General features: G+C 39.7%; 1 protein-coding gene across 5 annotated transcripts in view; it reads left to right on the top strand.

The window, feature by feature from the left end:
- Positions 1 to 26,549, top strand: part of LOC149318470 (cytosolic purine 5'-nucleotidase) — a 97,667-nt gene that overhangs the window by 7,546 nt on the left and 63,572 nt on the right. For 4 of the 5 annotated variants that reach the window (XM_089509779.1, XM_089509783.1, XM_089509782.1 and 1 more), the window contains one exon: positions 8,606 to 8,741. The exons of the other annotated variant lie outside the window; for it this stretch is intronic. In XM_089509779.1, coding sequence (XP_089365905.1) covers positions 8,641 to 8,741 — 101 coding nt within the window. In that variant the 5' untranslated portion in view covers positions 8,606 to 8,640. The remainder of the gene's footprint in view (positions 1 to 8,605; positions 8,742 to 26,549) is intronic. 5 annotated transcript variants of the gene reach the window in all.

The following is a 26,549-nucleotide window of genomic DNA, read 5'->3' as shown; positions in this document are numbered from 1 at the left end:
TTAAACAGGTATGGTGATAGAATGACCCCTTTGCCAATTGGGAACCATTCTGTTTCTCCATATTCTGTTCCAACAGTAGCTTCTTGCCCTAAGTACAGATTTCTCATTAGGACTATCAAATGTAGCTGCACTCCCATGTCTTTAAGAGCACTCCATAGCTTTTTGTGATCTAAATAGACAAAGGCTTTGCTGTAGTCTATAAAGCATATGCTGATTTTCTTCTGGAATGTTGCGCTCCATTGACCATGTTTGCAATGTGATCCAATATGATTGGAATCTATACTGCAGAACTGTGAGTCTAATTTTGGTTGCATGGGATATTAGTGCTATAGTCCTATAGTTGTTGCAGTCTTTTGTGTTTCCTTTTTTGTGGATTGGGATGTATATTGATTGTTTCAAGTCTATTGGCCACCATTTTGTTTTCCATATTTGTTGGCATACTCTAGTTATTACTAGAGTTGATTCTGCCAGTATGGACTGTAGAAAATTCTATTGGTATATCATCTGTTCCAGGTGATTTATTCTTCCCAATATCCTTTACTGCACCTTCCATCTTGCCTTCAAGGATTTGGGGTTCACGTTCATATGGTTCTATAAGACGATAGGAATGAGAAAATTAAAGAGTATGATAGGATGGAAAGTATATATAAGTATAGCTTACCTGCATCAAATTAACAATAATGTTTGATGACTGAGTGTATCATGGGGAGCTAAAAACATCAACAAAGAATTTTTGGATGGATTTGTTTGAGATTTATGTGTTTGCTGAGTTCCTTTCTGAACTTACTGAATCATTGCTGTGTGTGGGAGGCCTTTGTTTATTTTACATGTACTTTGTAGCTAAAGAGAATGTTTTGGTTTTAAAGTATGGTCTATTTTTGGTAAAATCACTTAAAACAAAAATGAAATGATTTGGGTAAAATGCTCTTGAGTGTGTTTAGAATATTTGAGAACAAAAACTTACTGTGTTCACTGTATGTTTATTAAGCAGTTTTCACTACACAGTGGGCCCTTGGTATCTACTGGGTTTTGGTTCCAGGACCCCCTGTGGATACCAAAATCCATGGATGCTCAAGTCTCATTATATGTAATGGCATAGTATAATCATATCCCTCATATAAAATTCATAAATTAAGGTTTGATTTTTGGTTTTTTAAAAATAGATATTTTCAAGCTGTAGACGGTTGAATCCACAGATGCAGAATCTGTGGATTCAGAATCCGTGAATATGGAGGGCTAATTGTACTTGTTACAGCACAGTCAGGCTAGAAAGGAAGGCCAACAAGCCAAGAAGAATGATTTCTTCTGCATGCTATCCAAGTAATGCCTGCTTTTCACTGTTAAAATAGAAATATAATGGCTTTTGTGGGCCAACACCATAATATCTAGATATCTTTTTTTCTACAGTAGTCCTAGGTTGATTTAATGAAGTAGGATCTTGTAGTTGCAGTTTATAAGAATAGCTGCAGACCAGTAGGTAGTGCTTTTAAAATGGTAGATCTGGGCTGCAATGAGCCTGGGCCTCCATACTCAGAGAAAAAACACAGACTGCACCAGTAGATCAGAGGGAACCTAGGAAGTGATGTCATGTCATTTCTGGTTCCCATTTCATCCAGTTTACAGATGTTTTAAAGATGTGGGGGTGGGGCTGTAATAGAGGAAAAGAGATAAACTGACATATTTGCAAGCTGTTTGGACATGTTTTGGATTATTTCCAGGCCAAAAATTTCGACCTCCTCCTTTAAAAATATTTTTGAATGAGCTTTCTGTTTGAGACCAGGTATTTCAAGTGCCACAAAAGTGGATCTTTTTCTGTACTATGCTGTTATAACTGTGCATGCATTAATGGTGACCTCAGGAGGAGAAAGGCTGTGGGTGTAGCAGCCATGTGGGAAGTGAGGTATTGGAAACTTAGGCTGGCAGATTTCATTTACCTTGACACCACTGCGTGATTCTGGGAAAGAAGTACAACAACAGACAAAGTGCACCAGTAGGATCCTAACCTTGTTATTGGGTGTGAGCTAAGAATGAAACTATATTCTGCCCTCTATGGGTGTGGTGCGGTGCTTAATTATTTGTAGAATACAGTTCCCAAGTGGTTAAACAAATGTTAATAATGCAGTTAGCGTTGCATTTAGTGCTAGGAGTTAGAGAGATACTATATACTAGAATGTTATACTTTTCAATTCTGGATGTGTTTACAATGTGTATAATGTTTCTTTGTGTAAAACCTTGTTCTTTTAGTTTTGCAAGCTTGTTCAGAAGGAACTAGAGAAAGCAGGATCATCACTCATCTTTTGTTTCTGTTACCTAATCTGTCAGCTGGTTAGGCCAAAGTATTGAAAACATACCTCATGATAATGTGCAAAACAACAACAACCGGCTTTATATTTTAAAAAGAAGAGAGAATCGTCTGGCATTCTCTCCCTTCTCCCATGTTTTGTTCTCACATTTCTGTGGAAAATACTCAGTTTGTCAAAATAAGAATATTTAGTGAAAGGTACATTTTAAAAACTTTAATAAGTTTTTAAATAAAATATTTAACAATTCTGTATTTGCTGTGTCCCATTTTAAAAATTTGTACAAAATCACATATGCTATTTAACATTTATATGAAACCTCTGGAAGAGGTTGTCCAGAATTTTGGGATCAGGTGTCACCGGTATACTGAACATATACATCTCTTTTACGTCTATTCACTTACTGTATATATTCGTGTATAAGTCGAAAAAAATTGCTAACATTTTGACCCCAAAAACCTGGGTCAATTTATATATGGATCAATATGGTAACTTCCCCAACCTGGCTATCTCCTGAAGGAACAGCTGGGCTGCAGAGGAGGAGGAGGAGGCAGGGAAAGTGCTTGCCCCTTAAGCCTTATCCCCAGCCTGGCTGCCCTTCGGAGGACAGACAGGGTGGGGAAAAAGAGGCAGAGCAAGACACTGAAGCCTTGTCCCCATCCTGGCTGTCTCCCAAGGGGACAGCTGGGCTATGGAGGGGGAAGAAGGGTGGGCGCTCACCCCTCAAGCTTCCTCCCCATCCCAGCAGTCTGCTGAAGGAACAGCTGGGCTGTGGAGGGAGAGGAAGGGTGCTGAGATCCTATGCCTTGCCCTCAATTTACTCACATGTCATATCAAAATCCCTAAATTTGGTCCCCAAACCTGCCCTCAGCTTATACATGTGGTCAACGTATTGTCAAGTACAGTATATATGGTAATTCCAAGGAAGCTGTTCTTGTGCTAAACCAGTGCCTGGCAGTTGTAATAGACTGAGTGTGGGCAAACAAATTGAATCTTAAGCCAGACCAGGCAGAGGTGCTCCTGGTGAGTTGACTGACCAATCTGGGAATAGGGATTCAGCCTGTTAGATGGGTTTACACATCTCTTGAAAACATAGGTATGCAGTTTGGGGGTACTCCTTGATTTAGCTCTGAGCCTGGAGGCCCAGGTTTCAGCAGTGACCAGGGTTGCTTTTGCACAGCTAGTGTGCCAACTGCATCTGTTCCTGTAGAAGTCAAATCTGGCCACAGTGGTACATGTCTTGGATTTGGATTACTGTAATGCACTCTGTGTGGGGCTGCCTTTGAAAAGTGCTCAGAAACTAGTTGGCTCAAAGAGCTGTAGCCGTGTTGTTAACTGGGGCTGGCTACAGGGAGCACACAACTCCTTTGTTGCAACAACTCTACTGGTTGCCGGTCCATTTCAGAGCACAATTGAGAGGGCAGGTTTTTACCTATGAAGTCCTATATGGCTTGGATCCAGGTTATTTGAAGGACTGTATCTCTCTGTATTAGCCCTGGTGAGATCTCTAAGATTATCTGGAGAGGCTCTTCTCTCTGCTCCATCACCTCAGGTTTGTTTGGTGGGAACAAGGGAGACAGCTTTCTCAGTGTCTCCTCCCAGACTTTCGAACTCCCCACCATTCAGAAGGTCAGGATGGCTTCTATATTTATCTGAAGCTATTTAGAGGTGCTTGGGTCTTTAAAATAGTTTTTTGTAATTTAAGAAAGAGGCCATACATTTCAGTTGCTCATAGTTCAGAATTTTAACTGGCTAGCTGCCTATACTGTTACATTCTTAATTCTACTGACTTATGAAAGAATGCCAGAGTCTAGCCCAGCTTATTTTTAGCTTGTGTCTTTGGCATCATTTGAAACAAAGTCTGGCATATTTAAAGCAAACAGAATAATGAAAAAATAGGGAAACAATGCAGTCTTGGTTTCTACAAGGCTCTTAGCTCCTTTTCACAGCTTTAATGCAGTATATTCAGTCATTAGCACATTTAGTCATGTAATTTTATATGAAAAAACTGAAAGTGGCAAAATGGTTTAGAATGAATGTATAGCCGAAGGTTGGATTGACTTTATTTACTGAACTAAGTTTTTAGTATGAGGCTATGAAAATTTTAGTTGGAGATATAATCCACTTTTATCACTGGAATAAAACCTCTATACTTACCAGTCCTATTTGGGTGTTTCTATGGCCCTTATCAGATGAGTGTGGAACTGGGGGTCTTGCGCACTGGGTGGTTCGAATTCGCGTTATTTCGCAAAGAACCATCATACCTGGGAGTCCTTCCGCATTGGCAGGATTCAAATTGGCCAATCCGCATTCGCGCGAAGTGCATTCAGTGCAGAATGTTTCGTCACACCGGAGCTCAACATGCGGATTGGCCGATTCGTATCGGCTGCCTCGCACATGCTCAGTGGTGCCCTGCATGGGTTGCGACCTTAAACGCTTCCGGGGTGAAAGGGGAGGTCACGTCATGACAGCCCGGTAAACAGCTGGAGAGCCAGCTCATGCACATTAACAATCGCGATACAACGCGCCCGTTACTGTTCCCTCTGTACATTCCTGCTTGGTTTTAACGTGACCTTTCCTTGCAACAAATTAGCAATGCCCGGTTCTGCGTGTGTGTGTGTGAGTGTGTGTGTGTGTATGTATTCTGGGGGGGGGGGAGGAGCAGTTCCAGCGGCTGTCAAAGAGGCTGGATGGCCATCTGTCAATGGGGATGCTTTGATTAAGAGTTCCTGCATGGCAGAAGGAGGTTGGCCTGGATGGCCTTTCTTGGGGTCGCCGTGATTCCAGCGGCTTCCTCCTCCTCCTCCCGGCTTGGGATCCAGCCTGGGCTGCATCCCAGGCAGGGAACAGGCGCGGGGCCGCTAGAATCGCGGTTCCAGCAGCCTCCTCCTCCTCCTCCCGGCTTGAGAGGCATCCCTGGCTGCATCCCAGGCAGGGAAGAGGCGCGGGGCCCGCTGGAATCGCGGTTCTAGCGGCCTCCTCCTCCTCCTCCCGGCTTGAGAGGCATCCCTGGCTGCATCCCAGGCAGGGAACAGGCGCGGGGCCCGCTGGAATCGCGGTTCCAGCAGCCTCCTCCTCCTCCTCCCGGCTTGGGAGCCAGCCTAGGCTGCCTCTCAAGCCGGGAGGAGAAGGAGGAGGCCGCTGGAACGGCGGCGATCGCTGCGATTCTAGCGGCCCCGCGCCTGTTCCCTGCCTGGGATGCAGCCAGGGATGCCTCTCAAGCCGGGAGGAGAAGGAGGAGGCCGCTGGAACGGCGGCGATCGCCGCGATTCTAGCGGCCCCGCGCCTGTTCCCTGCCTGGGATGCAGCCAGGGATGCCTCTCAAGCCGGGAGGAGAAGGAGGAGGCCACTGGAACGGCGGCGATCACCGCGATTCTAGCGGCCCCGCGCCTGTTCCCTGCCTGGGATGCAGCCAGGGATGCCTCTCAAGCCGGGAGGAGAAGGAGGAGGCCGCTGGAACGGCGGCGATTCTAGCGGCCCCGCGCCTGTTCCCTGCCTGGGATGCAGCCAGGGATGCCTCTCAAGCCGGGAGGAGGAGGAGGAGGCCGCTGGAACCGCCCCCCCCCACCCGCTTCCCTGGAACCGGCAAGAGGAAAGACCCACCGGAAGTAAAAATTGGAATCTGGGGGTCTTGCGACGGAGTTCAGGACTGGGCATTCATACCAGACCCATTCGCACTGAGATTGAACAGAGCCCCAATCCAGATATCCGCCAATCCCCTTACTCAGCGCACTGGCCAACACGCTCCAAAAAGAGGAGACAGTACGCATTCAGTTCGGCAGCTCGCGCATTCACGTGAGTGCGGATTGGGCCATTCGAATGCAGGTATGATGGTTCTTTGCGAAATAACGCGAATTCGAATCACCCAGTGCGCAAAACCCCCAGTTCTACACACGTCTGATGAGGGCCCTTGTTTAAAATGTGCAGCTGTATTTGAAATACCACCTTAGTGCTTTCTAGATACTGTGAGGGTTTTTATGGTTATTAAACCTTACTGTATGCTTTCATTTCTATAATTTAGGCTACTGCATAACACAGTAATAGGTCTTCGGTCCAGTTAAGACATTTATTGAGCTGAAGATACTTTCCTGTAGTGGAGCAAACAGGAGCAAATGTACCACAAATACCCATATTATACATATTTTTCCAACTCAGAAAGTGGGAGAGAATATAATTCAGAATCCTTGCTTTTGACTTTTCTTTGTGTGTTAAAATGTCTTGTCTTAAATTTGGTGTGGAGTTCCTACACACCTGTCACTTTATCAGGAAAAGTAGGAGATTTGATCTAAATAAATTATGCTAGTCTGGATGCAACTATGCATCTAGGGAGTTGGAACTCTTTAAGGGGCATTTATGAAATGGAAGTAACTCATAAAACATATTGCTTCATCCCCACGGACTCATGTATACTCTTCACTTTTTTTCTGGCTGAATGTTGCATTGGCCAAAAAAAAAAAGGGGGGGGTAAAGAATGGTGTTTCCAGTCCTCTAATGCACTCTGATTCTGCTGACTGGAGTTAGCCTGAGAAAGAAAAGGCCAGTTCACACATGCCTAAGAGCTCTTGAAGTCTCCTCTGTGTGTGTGTGTGTGTGTGTGTGTGTGTGTGTGTGAGACACAAAAGGGCCAAGCACATGTTTAATTCAGAAACTGATAGGATTTGCAGCTTGGTCTGATTTCATTATTCAGTTAAAAGGGAGCAAGATGAGACACATTCATTTGTGGGGGAAGGTTATTCATAAAAGAGGCTCATCCAAGGGATTGTCTGCACAAGCCAAATGGCCAGGTTCTCTCCCCCCCCCCAGCCTTTCATCGTCTAGTTTAGATGATGTGAGCTGAAACTCCTATGGTGGGATCAGGCCTGATCCCGTCAGTACAGATGTGGATCAAGAGGATCTGTCTGACCCTGGGTTAAAGAGGCTTTGCCATGGGGTGAAATAGTCCTGGTTTTGTGCAAGCAAAACTGGACAGCTCCCCCCCCCCCTTCTCGGTGCTCTTTACCTTGCTGATGTGAGAGCCATCTGACATGCCCCCCCCCCCCAGTTACCCCATCTGACACAGAAACAGAGCACTTGGCCATGTGGGTGCAGCCAGGTGTCCTGTTTCCATGTCAGACAGGGCAACTGGTGGGCTTCTCAGATGGTTCACACACTGGCAAGGTAAGGAGCAGCCTCTGGTCCTGGGTCGGTGCAGGGATGGGTGTGTGAACACCTGTCTGTCCCTGTGCCGACCCAGAGCCTAACCTGGCTTAGCACTGCCCTAAGGCTTCAATTCAAATAAGCTTCAGCATGCCCATTTTGGATTAATGCAATGTTGGATTGGGTTCGTCTTCTCTCTTAACTTTTATGTTACATGACAAAAAAACAACAGATTTTTGTGTGTGTAACTGAGCATTGTTGTTGTTTACCTTCAAGTCATTTCTGACTTACAGTGACCCTGAACATATCTTCCAAATAACTTCAAAATGTAGATAGTCAAAAGTAAGGTATAATATAATATGTCAGATTTGTGCAAGGCTATGTATTTTGCAAGAGGTGGTAGGAGAGAAGAGAATGTTACCATTTGTTTCTTCATGTAGTAATTTATTTAAGAATCATAATTGTTATATGCCATTAGCAAATTGCATGTGGAGAAACATTTGTTTCTTTTATCATATAACAGATTTAAGCTACAGTATTAGTTGTTTTTATTCATCTTATACAATACCACCTCAATGGTATGTTATAATGTAAACTAAACAAAAATAAAGCTTAAGAAAAAATAAAGCTAAGGAGTACATCTTTTATTCAGCATATTATTATTCTTTGCCATTGGGTATTGGGCAAGTCACATGTTCTCAGCCTCAGGGGAAGGCAATGGCAAACTTCCTCTGAACAAATCTTGCCCAGACAACCCCATTATAGGTTTGTCGTAGGGTAGCATAAATCAGAAGTGACTTGAAAGCACACAAAAAGAAGTTTGGTCAGTTATGTTTCCCTCACACTGGTACTCATTCATATGAATCACCTTGTTGGAGGAAATGGAGAAACCTTGTTGGAGGAAATGAGGGGCTGAATGGGAGCAGGTTTTCATGATCAAACAAATCCTGATTAAAATAATCAATTTAAAATTATAACACAATAAATTTTCATATGTATGTGGGGACCTCTGGATTTATCTTTATATTTTGCAAGGGTATAGTTTATGTCAGGTAGTTGCAAGCATCCCTCAAATACTGTTGGGTTTTTAAAAACAGGAAATAGTTACACAACACTTTAGTTTTTGGGAAACCTGATTCCAAGCTTAGTTGATCTTTTTATTCTTCCAGTGTTAAGTGACCATTGTGCAAAATTTAAAAAAAAAATGACAACCTCATGGAGTGACCGACTACAAAATGCAGCAGATCTTCCTGCAAATATGGATGGACATGCTATGAAGAAGTATCGTCGGGAAGCATATCACCGGTGAGCTATTTATGTAACTAAAAGCATGGAATAAGAACAAAGTGTATCTCTGTTTTTTAGGTGATTGCAGTTATGGTCTTGATACTTCTATTGTATTGCATAATGATTTTGAACCAAAGTCTTGAGAAATAGTCATCTGTATTGGAGACTAAGACATTTCCCAGGATGATATTGATGATTTTATTTATAATGTGAATGAAACAAAATTTGAATTATATGAAAAGAAGCTAAAGTTTGCCACTTACTCTTGAACTTTCACAAGAATCTTTGGGGTATCAGCATAAGTTTGTGTAAGTCAGAATCGGTGTATAAATATGCATACTAAACAAAAATATATTTTAAAATATATTAAAATTATATTAAAAATAAATAAAAATTGAAAAAATTGAAATCCAAAGTACTGGTATGTCTTCAGGGCATACCTACAGTAGTTGATGATTAAGTCCAAATGTTAATACTTTCCTTCATTTTGGTCTGATTAGACATCATACCAAATTTGGTGACTCTGTGATAAAACATATGGATTTGTCTTGTCTGACAAACACTTTAAATTATAGCATGGATCTAACTGATATCTAAATTGTTGCAAGTTCAGCCTTTTTTGCTGGCCAGTGCTGGCAGAACAGTTTTCAATTCAGAAGTTAATTTCTGTCCCAAGCTGTTGAGTTGTGCAAGTTGTTGAGATTCTTATGAATTTTTTTGATGGAACAGAGAATATTTGCAAATTATGCTATTGGTATAACATACTTTTGTGAATTATTTTGAGTGTACTGGTCTGAATGTGATGTGTCAAACCTCCTCATTCTACACGGATACTTCAGGCATTCCTTCTGATGCATGATTTACTCCTTAATTCATATCCTTTTGGTTGTCTCCTAGGTGTACAAAACACAGCTATCATTAGCAGTGTTTTTCTTCTTTTTCCTTTTTTTTTTAAAAAACATTGCCATCATTGAGCTGTCTTTGCTAAAACTAGGCTATATTATGGAAGTTGCAGATAAGGCTTTCTCTTCTCCATCTTTGACATAAGGCTAGAAAGGAGGTATGCACAAGGAAGAGGTTAAGACTCATTTATAGGTTTTAGTGGGGCATGGGAAAGCAAAGTCCTGTGAACTGTAACTTCCATTATACAGTCAGGCTGCACCTATATTTTGAAGGGTATTATGGCACATTGTTTTCTTTCTTGGAATGTAGTTCTTGTATTACCTACAATTTCCAAAACAGTCTGATGTTTAAAGCAGAATGATATTCTGCAGAGATCAGCAGGCTTGCTCCATTGCGCTTTTTTAGGATCTGGAGGGAGAGAGGCAGACAGATATTTTGTCCCACAACTTGCAATGTTTTTGTCCATAGCTTTTTTAAGATGAGAGTTAAAAAAGCATGCTGGGTCCCCACTGCTTTAATATCAGTAAGTTCCCAGGCAAGTGGATGATGCAAAGTCTGACACAACAAGGAGGGCTTGACCTTGTAATATTTTGAAATACTGTATTGCTAGTAACCTGGGAGCAGGCAATAAAACATTAGTAGGCACAGTGCAGACCTCAGGCAGTATGAAGCCCCCCTCTCCCAGTTTTCTTTCTACTATTCCTTTTTCTGGCTTACTTGTCTCTCCTGGAGGCCTGTAGGACAGATAATTCACTTTTTAAATAGGTTGCTGCCCGACCCAACATAAAGCATGCCAATTTTTTCAAAACCAGAAGCATTATATTTTGTTTTGTTGCATATTAGGCAATCCATGAGGTCTTCAGATCACAGAAAATTGGCCCCTAGATTCTGAAGTTTCCCATCCCTGCATTTGACAAATCAAGGGAATGTGCTAATAATTTAAACCTAACTAGTTTTTACTGTGCTAGTAAAGAGACAGTCGCTGCTGAAGGAAGCCTAAAACTGTATTAACAGGTGATCAAGAGGAAATAGTTAAACTTGGTTGTCATCTCTGTATTATTTTTGCTTCATGTGTGTATCAAAAATAGTCTATTCCTGTTTGTGTGGAGGAAGGATTAATTACAGATATAGTGATGTAATGGAAAATATTTTTTCCTGCCTGTTGCATAGTCAATGCCCGTAGTTCAAGATATTCTGAATAGCTGTACCATGTTGCCAAACATTCCATAAATGTTTAATAAATATAGATATTGAGAACACATGGGTTATTAATGCAGAAATTAGCTTTATATCGAGCAAATTATTGTGGATACATTCCACAATAAGCTTCTCCTTATATCAGATAATGTATAATGTAGAGAGTAAGATCGTTCTCAATTTTAAATGTTGGCAAGATTAACACACAACATAGCCATGGAAGAAAATGAACATATATACTTTTTCAGTTGAATTTAGACAGTAAAGTAATTGAATGATTTTGTTGAGCGCATGCTAGAACTCATTAATTAATCCAGATTTTATTACACAATTTCTAATACCCAATTCATCCAGTAAGTTACTTCACTAGATCTGTTTTGCATTTTCCAGTGACACATGTGGAATCTTTAATACTCTATTACTGAGATGTCAGTGAGATGCCTTGAAGGTGTTTTCTTAAGTCAACTGAATTTTATTGAACTTACTTCCAAGTCTTCATCTACCTTTTTTGCCCTTTCTAGGGTGACAGTTTGTAGGGTACTCTTTTCCTTGATAATGTGATTTTAAAATATGACATTATTATCAAAATTTATTGTAATTGTAAAGACTAAAGTAAGGCTATAATCTTACATGTGATTATTTGGAAATAAGCCTAAGGCAAACCCCCTCTGAACAAGTCTTGCCAAGAAAACCCCATGGCCGGCTATGTCAGAAACAACTTTGAAGGCATACAACAACAACTTACTGACCTCAGTGGATCCTACATCTGAGTAAACATTCTTTAGATTGTAGTAGTTATTTGTAAGCCTTTTCAGGATGAAGAAGAATTAGGTGGAACCTTGACTCATGTACTGAACATGAGAGGCCTGATTTAAAGTTATACTTTTACAGTAGCTTTTTGGATGGCCTTAGGCATGTCATTTTCAAGAAGTCATAATGAAAGACAGAAGTAGACTTCTTGACAATTTCAGGACTGATTTTTCAGCTTCTAGGTAGTAGGTGGTTGTGTTGCATAGGTAGTAGTTCCATTGTTTATTTAATCAAAAGAGAGAATAAAAGATTTATCCATAAAATAAGTAACTAATTGTCAGAGTATTGCTTTTAAAATCATTATTACTCTACATCTGACATAATCATTGTATATTGTTTCACTCATAAATTTATGATCAAGAGAGTTCATTAAGTATTTCACCCCTTGGGCCTCTCAGCTTGCCTGCCATCTCTGCTCAGATGTACCATGCTCCCCTCTGTCATTTGAATTCACTTGATCAATTCTGTGCTTACGTCTGCTTTGTCCAACCAATCAAACACCCCCTTTGTTGCCATTGATTTCCCCATATATAATGTGAAGGACTGAGGAGCACCAAGGAGACAGGAAGTAACTTTTCTCCCAAGCACTTTTCTCCTGCCTCCTGAGTCAAGAGAGACGTAAACCCCTTTGTGCATTTCTCCATGTTCTCATAGCCCAATTGATTTGTTCATTCACACTAGCAAGACGTGAGTTTATTGGCAATGAAATTGATCAACTACACAGTGTCATTCAGTTGTCTAGAAGTTACTTCCACATAAATTGTGGCTTTAAGTGAGTGTGCCATAACACAGCATTCATCACTAATTTTGTCACTCGAGCAACACATTTACACGAGCCTGTGAACACACATGTGTGAATTATTATTATTAGAAGAAGTACAGTTGTAATACAGGGTCACTCAGTATGCCCCACATATCACACAGTGATATACAGTCAGACAATCTTGTCTCAGAATTATTGTGAGCATCACAGAAAAAGAGAGTAGAGAGTATGCTTTGAATCATCACATCTTCAGATTATTTTATGAGGATCTGGGAAATGTGCATTCTGTTTTGCTTTTCCACACAGAGGTCTGTTGGTTGTCATGAGGGCAAGTTTTAATCTGCTGCTTTGAACTGCAGGAAGAAATAAACATTTTTCTGGAGGAGCATGGATGTGATCTGGTTGAGGCTTTGGAATCACAGGAATTCACCCAAATACTGGTTTACTTAGCTGCCATATTCACTCATACGAATGACCTGAATATTTATCTTCAAGGAGGAAGGATAAACGTATTGAAGATTTGTGAATAGTTGAATGTCTTCAAAGAAAAGTTACCTATTTGGCATCAAAGGATGAAGAGAAGCAGTTTTTCAAAATTTCCTTCACTAGAAGAGATGAATTCAAAGATATAGCCAAGTTACGGTAGTCTGGAAAATCAGTATGCAAAGGCATCTTGTAGCATCTTTGAGACTAATTGAAAGAAATAAATTGGTAGCATGGGCTTTCGTAGACTTGTGCCTCCTTTCCCAGATGCATGTTTAGAAGAGAAGGTTGATAATGCTGGATCCATAATTCCTACTGTGTGTGAAGAAATTATGGCTTATTGGGAAATGCTGTCAGAATTGCCTGATCGATATTTTGCTGCTGGAGAACTGAAGATTTCAGAAGAATGGATCATGAATCCATATTCCTACAGTTTGGAGAAATGTCAGATGATGACTAGCTAAAGGAAGATCTTACTGACTTGTGGACAAATTTCACTCTTAAAAGGCAATTTGAAAACAAGATTTTGGAGTAGTTTTGATGTGCATCACTGTGCATGTTACCAAGATTTGGTGGGAAAGCGCTCTGTGTCCTCATTCAATTTGCAACAACATACTTGTGTGAGTCTGGATTAAGTTCTGTTTTGTCAGTCAAGACAGAATCTAGGAATTGCTTGAATCCACAGGGAGACTCGTTGCTCGTAGTTAGCAAGAAAGGTTTTGACACAGTCGTGAGTTAGAAGTAATTGAATTTTATGTTCACAATTGGGATACATTTTACTGTTCATAATTTTCTGAGTAAATTAGAAGCTAATTGCTCAATTTAGATTTGCATTTTATGCACTATGTTTAAAGCTTATTTTTAAAAGCTCTGTTCATTTGCAGCTTTGTATGTGGTTCAATTTATGGTTCAAAAATGAGAAATTAGACTTATTCATCTTCAAATGTAATATTGCTTTCGTAGGGGGTGTGAAATATTTTTAATTTTATTATAAGGAAATATTTTTTCAAGTCATTTTCCTGCCTATCATTTGATTTAGCTAGTGGTTTGACTTTTCATTGTCTTGCTTGAAAGACTCTACATTTTTTTCCCTACTGTTCCTTAGGTAGTAGTCACACCTGATTCTTCCTTGTGGCTTTCTATATGACTTTTAATTCTGCTTCTTTGAGGACTTCAGTAGCTTCTGTTACTTAGCCTCTTCCAGGATTGGGCTGTTTATAACTTGTACTGCTTGTTAGTGAAAGAACGGATGGTATGTGCAGCCTCCAAGTAAACAGGCCACTTCTATTTTGTGATCCTCTTTGAATAATAAATCTATCTAATTGACTTGACTTACCATTCTAAGATCATTAGATGGGTACCTTGCTTAGAAGTGAAATTTGACTGCAATAATGGGTGGTGTTAGGAGGACTTACCCTGTTATGTGGCATAACAATATTGAGAGGGAGATGGTATTACAGTGTAATATTTTGAAATAACATGAAAAGGTGCAAAACATTGTTAAGGGGGCTATGCTGTGTTTCGACCGTATGTTATTGCTTCAGTTGAGATGATTTTCTTTTCTGCTGGTTTAGTTCCCAGAACCACTTGTGTGCTGGAAGTTCAACAACAACAACAATTTATTACAGCATAGAGCCAATATAAAAAATACCACAGTGACCAAGTATCCACGTAGACACAATACAATGTCCATACAATTCAGCGAGGGATCAAGAATGGCGTAAAACTCTCTGTCATTTATCAATTGAGAAAAAGATTTGGGGGGATTATAAAAATGTTACAAAAAGATTTCTTTTGCATAATCATTTAAGTAACAATTAACAAGAATATCCACCCATTTTGGGGTGTTTGTTCAAGGAAGAATTTGTGTTAAAAATTAAAAATTAAGAGAAAAAAATATAAAAGGCATATCCCATCCATATACATATAGATTGACATCATCAGTTGATTCATAAAAAGAAATAAAATTTCATACAACAAATGACATAGTATCTGCAATAATAATAGCAGCTATAAACAATTTTACAAGGTTTACTGTGTTTGAAATATCTTATACGGAGAGTAATAGCAGCTGCCAGGAATTTAGTAACTCTACTGGTTACATATTTGTTGCAGTCCGCTAAAAGATATTCGACGTAAAATTTCTTCTGTCTTCCGGGTAGCTGCTTAATAATAGGAGTTATATAAAAAGCACGGGACTCCATATAAAGAGGGCAACAAAGAAGGACATGACTGGTTGATTCGACTTCCTCGAGACAACAAGGGCAAAACTGACAGTGGTAAGGTACTTTTTTATATCTTCCTTCCAGAACCGCGGATGGAAGGATATTTAACCTTGCCAACATAAAAGCTCTTTTTTGCTTAGGGTACTTAGATATTCAAAATACCTGGCACATTTACCAATTTCCCCCAATAAGCTAATAGTAAGATGTAATAATGATTGTCTTCTATGGGTTTGCAAGTTGATATCCTTGATTTGCTGGGTAATGGCAATTTTTGCCTTATTGTAGCCTAATGAGGATATGACTGACAATGATAGCCCAATGGAGGACAGCTTGATGGTTAGAGATTTCCTCCAGGCAGAAATAAAAGGATCCATTAGGATTAATGGGACTAAGCCAACGGATATAAAAAACAATTTTAGCCAAAGGTTGAATTTACGAATTCAGATGCGTGCCTGTATTGATAGTAAACCAACTTCTAGACGAAGGGAAGCATTTGGCACACATTTTGGAATACCAAGGATAGATCTTAGAAATTTGGTTTGAACAGCCTCAAAAGAAACAAAATCATTAATGGAACAGATCTCCAAGCTATATAAAATTTGAGCTAGAATTTTAACAACAAAAACCTCAAGGGCAGCAAGAGTATACTGACCGCCCTTATTAAAATAAAAGGAACAAAGTGCCTTAATACTCCTTTGAACATTCATTATTGCATTCTTTTGGTGAGAATTTGCAGATCCCTTTTCATGAAAAACTATACCTAAGTATTTATAGAATGTCACTTGTTCAGTATGGTTGTTATCTATTGACCATTTGTAACATATGCGTCTTTTTGAGAAGACCATAACTTAATCTTATTATAGTTAATTGTTAGGGAATCATTTTTACAATGGTCTACAAGGGCTCTCAGAAATCTGTTAAGGCTCACTCTAGTGAGTGATATGAGAACAACATCAGCATAAGCTAATACTGTTACAGGTCTGTTTGAAAATGTTGAGTGATAAGATGGTACATTTGAAAGAGTCGTAATTACAGAATTTATGTAGAAATTAAAAAGAGATGGCGCTAGTACACAACTCTGTCTTACACTGTTAAATGTAGACATTGGTCTCGTTATGTTTCCATAAGTATTACATTTAATGGATAGACAGGAGTTCTCATGTAGCTTACGAATAAGAGTCAACAAACGTCTGTCAATATTTGTAGCTTCAAACTTGGCCCATAGCTTATTCCTAGGAATGAGATTGAATGCAGATTTGAAATCAACAAAAGCAGTGAACAGAGAGCCCTTGACAGACGCTACATATTTTTCAGACAGATGTTGGAAAACCAGGGCATGGTCAACAACAGAATGATTTTTCCTAAATCCAGCCTGCTCGTCTTTAATGATATCTTCTTCTATAAGCCATGTTTGAAGCTTTTCTAAGAGATGTAGTGCATAGAGCTTGCTAATGACATTTAGGAGACTAATGGGTCTATAGTTTCCAGGGTCACATTGATCACCTTTCTTAAAAATAGGCACAATAATGGCAAGACCCCAGTCCTCCGGAATACAAGTTGTTTGATCTATGGTGGTAAATAAAGCAACAAGTACAGAAATCCACCAGTCCAAGTTGGTTTTAAATACTTCGGCAGGAATATTATCGCTGCCAGGAACTTTACCTATTTTAAGTCTGGAAATCAGATTTTTAATTTCCAGAGCTGTAACAGGTGGCCATTCTGGGAGTTTATCAGTATAATAGGACATATGGCTATCCTGGGGCTGATTGTATAGGTTGCTATGATACTGTTCCCAGCAGCCTGCAGAGATGTGGTAACTTAAATTTATAGTACATGGCCATTCTCTAGATAACCATTTTCCAAAATGAGATTGAATCTTTGTCTTTGTCTGCCTTTATTAGATTTGTCCAAGAGTCTTTTAAGGCTTTTGATTTTTTTGTTTTTAGTAGTCTCTTATATTTCCTCTTAAGATCAAGCCATTCGGGGGAAGGGGATTGTTTGAGTGTTCATGGATCTATATTCGCTATATTTCTCTGTCTTAATAAAGCAGTCATGGTCAAACAAACTTTTTGATCTGCATGATGCATTGATTTTCCTTAAAGAGGAAGTTCAGTCCATTGACTTTTAGAAACCAAAGATTAGGGAAAGCCAAATCAGTAAAGTCAAAAAGCCAAAACCAAACTAGGGCCTAAACATGATGCTATTTCAATGCCATTTATTTAAAACTAGCTTAATGCCCAGCATTGACCAGGAGAATCATTAACCACAGTTAGTGACTGTTGTGTTCTCTGCCAAGTGAGTTCTTGTTTTCCTTTGGTACTTTTCTCATGTTGCACATCAATTCCAGTTGCCCTTGAGAGAACAAACTTTTCTGATCAGCCATAAATACACTATGTTGTATGAATTAAAAAAATGCTATCGAGCCTATATATTAAGCCAGGCCATCCCAAACATGCCTTCCAAATCTGTTAACACTCCATCTGGCAGTTTATGTATGATGTGTAGAAGTTGTATGTTTTTGTAGAGTGTGACAAAATACAGTGGATAGACTCAGTCAGAGAAGCCAGGGCCTTGAATTTGCAAGAGCAGGTCTGTTTAACAACACGGTGTTATGGAAGTCTCCCATTCACAGAGTCAGCATAAATTGGGGCTAATTTGATGGCAATTAACACATAACACACAGTAGGGCAAAACTTCAGAAAAAGTAGTACTCTGAACTCAAGTTTGTCAAAGTGTTTCAAATGATGTGCCATACTACTCTGTACTCCTTGTAGCAGTAAGTAAGAGACAGCTGAGATGTATTGGAGGCTCTGGAAGAAATTTGAAATGTGTCTTCTATGTGCCATTCATTAGACTTACTCAGATTCATTATCAGAACATTCATTTTGAGCTTCTCATGTTTGGTCAGTGCTACACTGTCACAACTGTATTTGATATCTGGATAATTAATTTTAATATCTATTATAAAATTCATAAATACCTCACTGTTTTTTGATCTTTGGTAGTTTTTAGACCCAGGTATGAATTTCTCATGTTACTATGATAACTGAAACTTTGAGCTGAATGTATATTTAGTGTTATATATATCAGATGGCTGTTCTGTGCAAATTTCGATAATAGTTGCTCTCTGGCAGTTGTTTAATCTTTATAGAGAATACCAAGTCCGTACCTGATAGAACATCCAAGACGTAAATGGCTTGTGTGTATATATGTGCAAGGTATACCCAGGCAAGCATTTTATATGAGTCTTTACATGTGTTAAGGGATTGTTCAGCCTTTTAAAATAATTTCATGAACATGCAAAGTGAAGCACAGTTCTATATGTTCAGTCTTAGCTAAAGTATGAATGGAGGAGAATTATTGCTTTCAATGTCTATTTTGTAATCTGCTAATTAGGTTGGCAAATACTGTACTCTAAGTTTTTAAAAACTCATACAGTAATGCAATACCCTAAAATAATCCTAACCTACATTTGGATTTTATTTGTATTATTTTAAAAGATTCACGGATAATTCCAAGTAGAATATTAGCAAGCATTAGACCAGGGTGGGTAAAGTGCAACTCCCAAGACTATTTTTGTGCCCCCCACCAGGTAAGAAAATAGCAACCCATCATTTCCCCCTCTAAAATGTCCCCAAATGACCACTAGGGTATTAAGGGCATTTCCACCACATTTGGAACCTTCCCAGACCACTCCAGGGGTCAAAACAAATATGTGCCATTTAAAAAAAAAGTTTTTTACCTCAAAATAATAATAATAATAATAATAATAATAATAGGTTTTATTTATATACCGCCCAATCACTGGGAATTCGAGCGGTTTACAACAGAGGGGATAATAGACGGTTCCCGGCCCTCAGGCTTACAATCTAAAAGACACAACACAAAAGGAGAAGGAAATGGTGGCGGGGGGAGGGATCAGGTCCAGCACTCCTCTCCCTCTGAGGCCTGGACCAAGGCAGATGGACCGGAGGGAGGGCTCTTCTTCTTCAGGCTAGCCCTTTATGACCCAAAATGCCCTTTAGCGACATAGGAAGGCCCCCAAACATGATGAGAATACCCCCATGTCCCCTAGAGGGTGTTTGGGGGGGGGGGAACATGTTGATTTTTTTGCACAAGAGATACACTGGGGTGAGGGGCTCCAGGATCTCCTTGGTGGGCTAATGCAGCCTCTTGGCCTTCCACAGTGGCTTTAGACAAAGTTGATGTCCTCTACACATCTTACATCTTATTGTAAACTATCTGTATGAAATGTTTATGGTGAGAACAAAAACACGGGCCAAATTGTAACTATCTTCTTACTGAAACATTTGGTAATGGGATGCTACCTTTTTGTAAGCAGTTATTGATTCCATAAATCTTAAAGTGGAGATAATTTGATGTTATCATTACTAGAATAGACTTCATTGTGTACTAAGAGAATGCAACTTCCTTTAGTTCTTGTTGACCTATCTGGGGTGGGGATAATAATTGTGTGAGGCTGGCCCTCCTGTAGGAGTACAGTCATGCACTGTGATTGTAGTTAGACAGGAAGGAGGTTGAGTATGAGGCACCAAGTTGCTGTGATGTCTATTTTTTAACTCTGAGGGAATACTTCTAGTCACCCTTTGGATTATTGCATATAGTTATTTGGTGTCCGACAGCTGTTAGTAGCAAAGGTTAAACAATGGAAAAAGTTCAGTTTGCATTCTCTATTGTTACTGGTAACTGCCAAGAAACAGATTTCAGGTATTTGCATTTATTTTATTTTTATATTCAGAAGTCATAAGTTGTAACACTTCAGAGTAGTAGGGCAAAACTGATTCTTTCCTTACAAATGTGTATTTTATGTGAGTACTTCTATTTAGACGCAGGTGTTGTGAGCCAGGCTGCATTGAAAGGCAGCTCTACTATAGAGCAGGAATGAAGGTCCAGCCTCTATTTCTGGATTCTAATCTATCTTTGCAATTGTTTTGGCGTCACTTTAGACATCTTTCTATATTTGTATCATAGACTAAACTGTACCAGTTTGGGGTGATAAAGTGCTTTGTCTGGGAGAGGGGTAGTCAGAAAGAGGTACAAAATGAACACTATAAATTTCACCAGGGTTTGCTTTGTTTAGGAAGAGAGTGAAAAATGTGGAAATAATTATAGGCCAAATTAATGGGTAATTGGAATAGCACTTGGAATCATTCAGAACCTAATGTTTACATTCTGATATCAGAATGATAGTTAAGATCGGCTTACAAAACATACTCGTTTGAGTTATTTGAAGTTGCAGGTTACCAGAATCATTCAAATATGATTTGGAAAATCATATCCCACGAACATTTTAAAAGAAAAGGTTGGATCTCTTAGTACTGTCATGTGATAATTCAGAGAACTTGAACTACCCCAGTAGCTTAAAGACTTAAATGTTTAGTTTTTATAGTTAATCAAATGTATAAAAAGTAATATATCTTTATGTTTGGAAGAACAAAGAAAACATTGTTTTTAAAAGCCCTAAACATATCTGACTGCAATCACTTCAGTCTTCCTCTGTAAAAATTATTTAGAATATGGGAATTTGAATTTTGTTAAAACAAAACAGTATGTAATGCAATTAATTTAATAACTGAGGCACCAAAATTATGTGTGACATTTTAAAAATTGTCACCACCTAGGATGCCTCCTCAGAGAACGATGTAATACACTGTGGTGTTATTAAAACGTTATGGTTTAGTTGCTAGTTCAACACCTGTCACACTTTAAGAGAAATTCCTCTTACCTATGGCTTATTTATTGATAGGATTTTTTTTTCTAAGTAATTAAAGTAAAAGATCTACAGCAAAAACAAGGTGGAATTCTACATGCTTTAACTTAGTAGTAGTTGTCTCTGACTTATTTGAATTGTTAGATTGAATATAAAATAGTTTCCTTTTATAGTAAAAATACAAAATATTTTCTGCATTTGTCATTGTAAACAATTTAATTATTTTATGCGGTCTTGTAATTTTTCAGTTTATAATTAAACATCCATATCGTAATACAGACTTGTATTGTCAGTTTGAAAATGTATGCAATTTTGAATTTTCGTAAATTGAAGGCCCATCTTCTTGATTTACAAATTCTTGTTCTCTAAAGCTGTAAAATATACAGTTGAGTTCTCCTTCAACTGGGCATTCACTGAATATTTTTGTGTTCCAAAAATTACAAATGTTATGTTAAAGCTTTTATATTTTAAGCAAATTGAGTGGTCCTCTGTGTCTTAATGTTGCTTTTCAGTGTCCTAATGTTGCTTCTGAATGGTTTGCTTATTAAAATTATACACAGAGACAAGTTCTTTCGTAATAATTGTTGCAAAAGTAAAAGCATTGCCTCTCTAAATATAAGAAAGCCAGTGAATTGGAAAACTAGGTCGCTGCAACACCATCTGCACACATAGGCCTCTGTTATCCTTATTCGGTAACATTTTGCTGTTGCTCAGATGTTCAGTTTAGAGATTAAATGGGAAATTACAGGCATTGGATTAAGATCATTTTGCAGAATTGTACAGTTTAATTACTTCATGGGAAACAAGATTAAGTGGTGATCTTTCTCTTTTGTTTGCCTTCTTGGGGCAGGCAGAATGTTACCTTATGCTTCCTAATGTTTTGCAACCATTTTTCTGCTTTGCCTCACTTTGCAGAGGCTAGTAGTTTCAAGGGCCCTAAATACTCTAAAGGCACCAGCTCCCATCTGATCTTGGAAGCTAAACACGATCAGCCCTGGTTAGTACTTGGATGAGAGACCACTAATGAAGACAAAGTGTTTAGGCTATATTTCAGAGGAAGGAACTAGCATAACCATCTCTGAATATTCCTTGCCTAAAAACCCTATGGAATTCATGAGGTTGCCATAAATTGATAGGCACCTTGAAGACACATACAGTAGCTGCAAGACCAGAATGCAACAAAGTAAGTTTAGTATGTTGTCTGAGCCAGGATTTATTTACATTTGCAGACAAAAATAAAAGTTACAGCTATTGGTGTTCAGCACAGTTGCCTCACCTGCATTTTTATCTAATGGGAACAGACATTTACTACAAGGGTAGTGTAACTTTTTTCTTTCTTTCTTGACAGAGTAGCTTCAAAGATAGTTCATATTAACCTGCTCTCAAAAAAGGGAGATTCATATACATATTTTCATCTTTCTAAAAATGATCTGAAATTGGTGAATTACTGGTAAACCCCAGATATATTTATCTGAGATTAAGTTTCGCTGAATTACAAATCGGCTTTCTACTGAGTGTAAGCATACATTAAGTTGTACAATAGGTAGGAAACATTGCCCCCAACAATTTTTGGACTGTGCCTCCCATAACTCCTTGCCAGATTGGCACTATGGTACTGGGTTGGTACTATGGCTTGCTTGGAAGTTGTAAACAGTTATTTCCCAGTTCCAGGGCCCTACATGAAGTGGGGGAGAGATGGTACACTTTAGCAGAGTTGAGAAGTGACTGGAACTCAGCAGACCTTCACCAAGACTGCAATTACCATTATTGTGAGCAGAACGTTTCGTGACACACCGTAGAATATTACCGAAGATATTTGTAAAACTGATATCATTTTATGTGTGTATACCTTAACTAGATATTGTGAGGTTTGCAGGAGAAAAAAAGAATTGAAATTGTTATTATATCAAACAACATTCTCAACTGCTGACCCCCCCACCAGCCTGATGCTTTTAAAACATACCTGTCTTAGGCCTAAAATGGCCTGGGGCCATTTAAAAATACTGAAGTTGGTTCTGTATGTTCTAGAGGGAATGAAGGATGGGTGTTTTGGTCCACAATTTAAAAAATGAAATGGAGGGCTCTGAGGGTCTCACAGAAATCTGAGGGATTACATGCAGCTCATGGGCGACACTTTCCCCAGTCCTTGTCCATGATTTTGAGAACTGCACTTGTCCCTTCACATTCGCTGGGGTTAGGGGCACTGGGTCCCCGTGAATGTGGAAAACCACAAATAACAAAAACACTATGTTTTTACCTGAGAGAACATCTCTCTATGAATCTCTCTCTAGGTCCCCCAGTGCAGTCAACATCTGCCAGACATAGACCATAGAACTGCACTGAAGGAGCTACAAATGCCTAGTAGAGTGTTCGAATGTCTAGGTCCCTCAGTGTGACTTTTGGTTAAAGTTGACCATAGAGTTTCACTGGAGGACCTAGAGAGAACATATTAATAAAATCCGTGAATAATCAAATCCACAAAAGTCAAAGCAGCAAATGCGGAGGGATGAGTATACAAGTCCCAGAATTCCTTGTGCATAGGCAAGAAATAGGGGACATCTTGTGGGAAGGGGAAGGGCCACAAAACAGTGGGAGCAGGTGCTGCTTCTCTAGTAGGATTTGCAGCCTCCTGAGTAAGTGTGTAATTCCCTCAATCAGTCTTGATGCAACTTATCATAGCTCATTAGAGCACATATTCAGGGCAGCCACTAATGCTTGTTTTCAATTTTATTCAAACCTGAAATACGGTATGACACTTGAGACTGGAGGAAACTTATAAATGTCTATTAAATTTCCTTTTGGGTTGTTGCATTTGGAGAGAAAAAACCTTCACGCCTAATTTTTGGGAATAATGAATAACCTCCCACATATATTATTAAATTAGAATCACTGGAGAGAGCTGAACCAAATTTTCAATGAAGTGTATGGATTTTTGCACAGTTCCAGTGTCTGTTTTAGAAGCTGAAAGAAGTTTCAGCAGGTTAGCACCCTTCAAAACGTGTGTGTTTGCTATAATATATAAAGAAAAGTTACCGTAAGTTACCTAGCCATCTAATCTACTGAGTCCAGGAATACTCTGAGGATGCAAATCTCATAATAGAGATGGATGTTATCAATATACTAATTACACTTTCCTACATATTTCCTGATGACCACTCCCAGAGTTTCGTGTAGATATTTATAGGAGACAAGTTCGTTCCTTTCAACACCCCGAATTACAGTTGACAGGGAAACAATTTCCCAATGCTGCTTTCTGGAAATCTATGCTGTAGAGTGGAACAATAAAGCCCCCAAATTCCTTCTCACTTAACCACTGAAAGAGCAAGAGAGTGCCCGCTTCCCTTTCTTTTTCAACAATGGTAATCCATCAAGGCAACCAAGGCCAATTTAGTCCCCAAACCAGGTCTGTACCCAGACTGGAATGGCTCCAGATAATGGGTGCCATCAAAATGCTCTCAAGGACCTTCCTATTAAAGAGTATGTTTGCAACTGGCTGGTAGTTGTCAAGAATCATGGAGCCCAGAAAGATTTTCTTTGGGAGAGGCCACAGTTTTTAAGGAGCAAGCACTACTCTTTTCTGCCAAGATGCATTCATCACATTCTGAGCCATCTGGTCATACACTTTCCCTAGGCTAATAGCCATATAGCCATGTTGGCCCATCGGAATTAAAGAAATCAAGACATTGACAGTACAATTCCTATATTAACCACCCAAACATTACAAAATAGTTAGCATTGGCCCAAAACACAGAGGCCAAAAGAAGCGGCATCTGGCTGTGTTAAAGGTACATAATTTATACGACACACATTTCCAGTGCACCCAGAGGCTGCTCCAAGGCCAAGCTCTGGTCCTTTAGATCAGAACAAAGAGGAGCTGGGATAATCCAGCTTTCAGAGTGGGCTGTGTGCTTGCCACACACCTGATCCACCTGTGGCCCAAGTGGCCTTGGTCTATGCTTTCCTGGCTGTCTGCTTTGTCCAGTAGTTGATCTCTTCAAGGCAGTGGTCCCCAAACTTTTGGGGATTACTAGCTCCTTTCATCTTTCGTGACAACCCTAATGCATCCCCCCTATCTCTGGATATTAGGTCCACTGTTCTACTGCAAATTCAAAACAGCCAATTTGTGTTGTTGCTCCCTTTGCCACAAATCACTCTGGGAGGAGCAACTGAGCAGGTGACTGTGCCCATGTTGGCCTTGTGGAAAAGGGCAGGGTGGGCAAGAGGCCTCTGGGTCACTGTTCTGCCAGCTGCTCAGTTGTTGCTCCCAAGGAGACCAGGTGCAAAGGGAAATGCTTCTCTCTTGAGGAATGACTCTCAGTCCTTTGTTGTGTTGGAGATTGGTATAGCCAGTGTGTATGTAGGGGGTTACAGAGGACACATGATCTGGACTGGAGACTGGCATGGGTGGGGGAAAGGGAGAGATTTTATCTAAAGGAGCCACTCCAAGGCAAAAAACTCTTTCCAAGAATTGACCCCAGGAACTCCTCCTGCTTCTTCCTCAAAGACATGCCTTCCCCACACAGCTTCAAGTGTTCGCAACCCCACTAACATTCTTTCTTCTGCTGCATCTTCTCTCAGCCTGTCTGATGAAAGAAAGAAGGAGCAGCAGCAGTGGCATCACTAGGGAGGTGTGGTGGTGCAGACAGCACTAGGTGATGCCACAGAAGAGGGGTGACATCCAGCCTCCACCGCAAACCTCTGGATCTCTCTGTCATTCTGTCTCTTTGGACCTCGCTGATGCAGTGCCACTTTCCTCTTTAGGGGAACAGCACCATGGCAGCAAAAGAGGGCCAGGTGCGGCCCTCTGGAGCACAGTCTGTCCCTGCAGATCTCGTTGTGCTGGTGCTGTGGCAGCATGGCACTCCGGACTGCGCTGCCTTGGCACCACTTTCCTCCTGCAATTGTTTTGGGGTTTGGTACTAATTTTTAGATAAATTGACCTTATAATGAATTACATTGTATCAGTTCACATTCCTAGTACAAGCATGCCTCTGTTAAAGTCTCTGGCAAGCAAACTCCCTTTTAAAATCTTTTTAAACCTGTCCATACCCAATTTTCTTCCTTGTTTTCTGTTTAGCTGGGTTTTTTAAAGCAGCATTCACATTGAGGAACAGTGAAGAATGGCTGAAGAAACACAGACTTTTGGTGTTGGCTGGCAGCAAGGTGTCTACAGTATTTCTTTTATTTATGTTCCCGTTTTCTCCCAGCATAGGGTTCAGTAACCAATGCAATAAAGCTTTAGCTTGAAAAGAACAGAATTCTGTTGCAGTCAAGCTTACTGTAACTGTATGTGTTTACTTACTCTAGGCAAGGTAGACAGCAGCTACATCCAGAATCCCTTACTGATTCATGTTTGCATAAATAGCGAAATAGAGAGAGAAAAGGGGAGAGCATACAAGTCTATCTCAGCAGCTCCCGTTATTAACTCCTGTTATCATGTTAAAAAAAGTATAGACTGATAAATCCAGCCACCAAAATAAAAAACATAAGAAAAGCAGAGGCTGGAAAAAGGAAGTTATCACAGGATGTGTTTTGGAAGAAGCCTTTAAGTGCTCTGTAGAAATTTCAAAATGTTTTTGCATATTTATGCAAGACTCGCCTAACCTAGTTGTTTAATTTCTCATGTGCATCTTAGTTTTAGAGTCAGTGTAATGTAGTGGTTTAAATGTTGGACTATGACTCTGGAGACCAGGGTTTGATTCCTCGCTCATCCA

This window comes from Sceloporus occidentalis, unplaced genomic scaffold (genome assembly GCF_023333645.1).
Source record: "Sceloporus occidentalis isolate IW3139 unplaced genomic scaffold, rSceOcc1.0.p SCAF_2, whole genome shotgun sequence".
Taxonomy (NCBI): Eukaryota; Metazoa; Chordata; class Lepidosauria; order Squamata; family Phrynosomatidae; genus Sceloporus; species Sceloporus occidentalis.
This window is presented reverse-complemented; position numbering and strand designations above follow the sequence as displayed.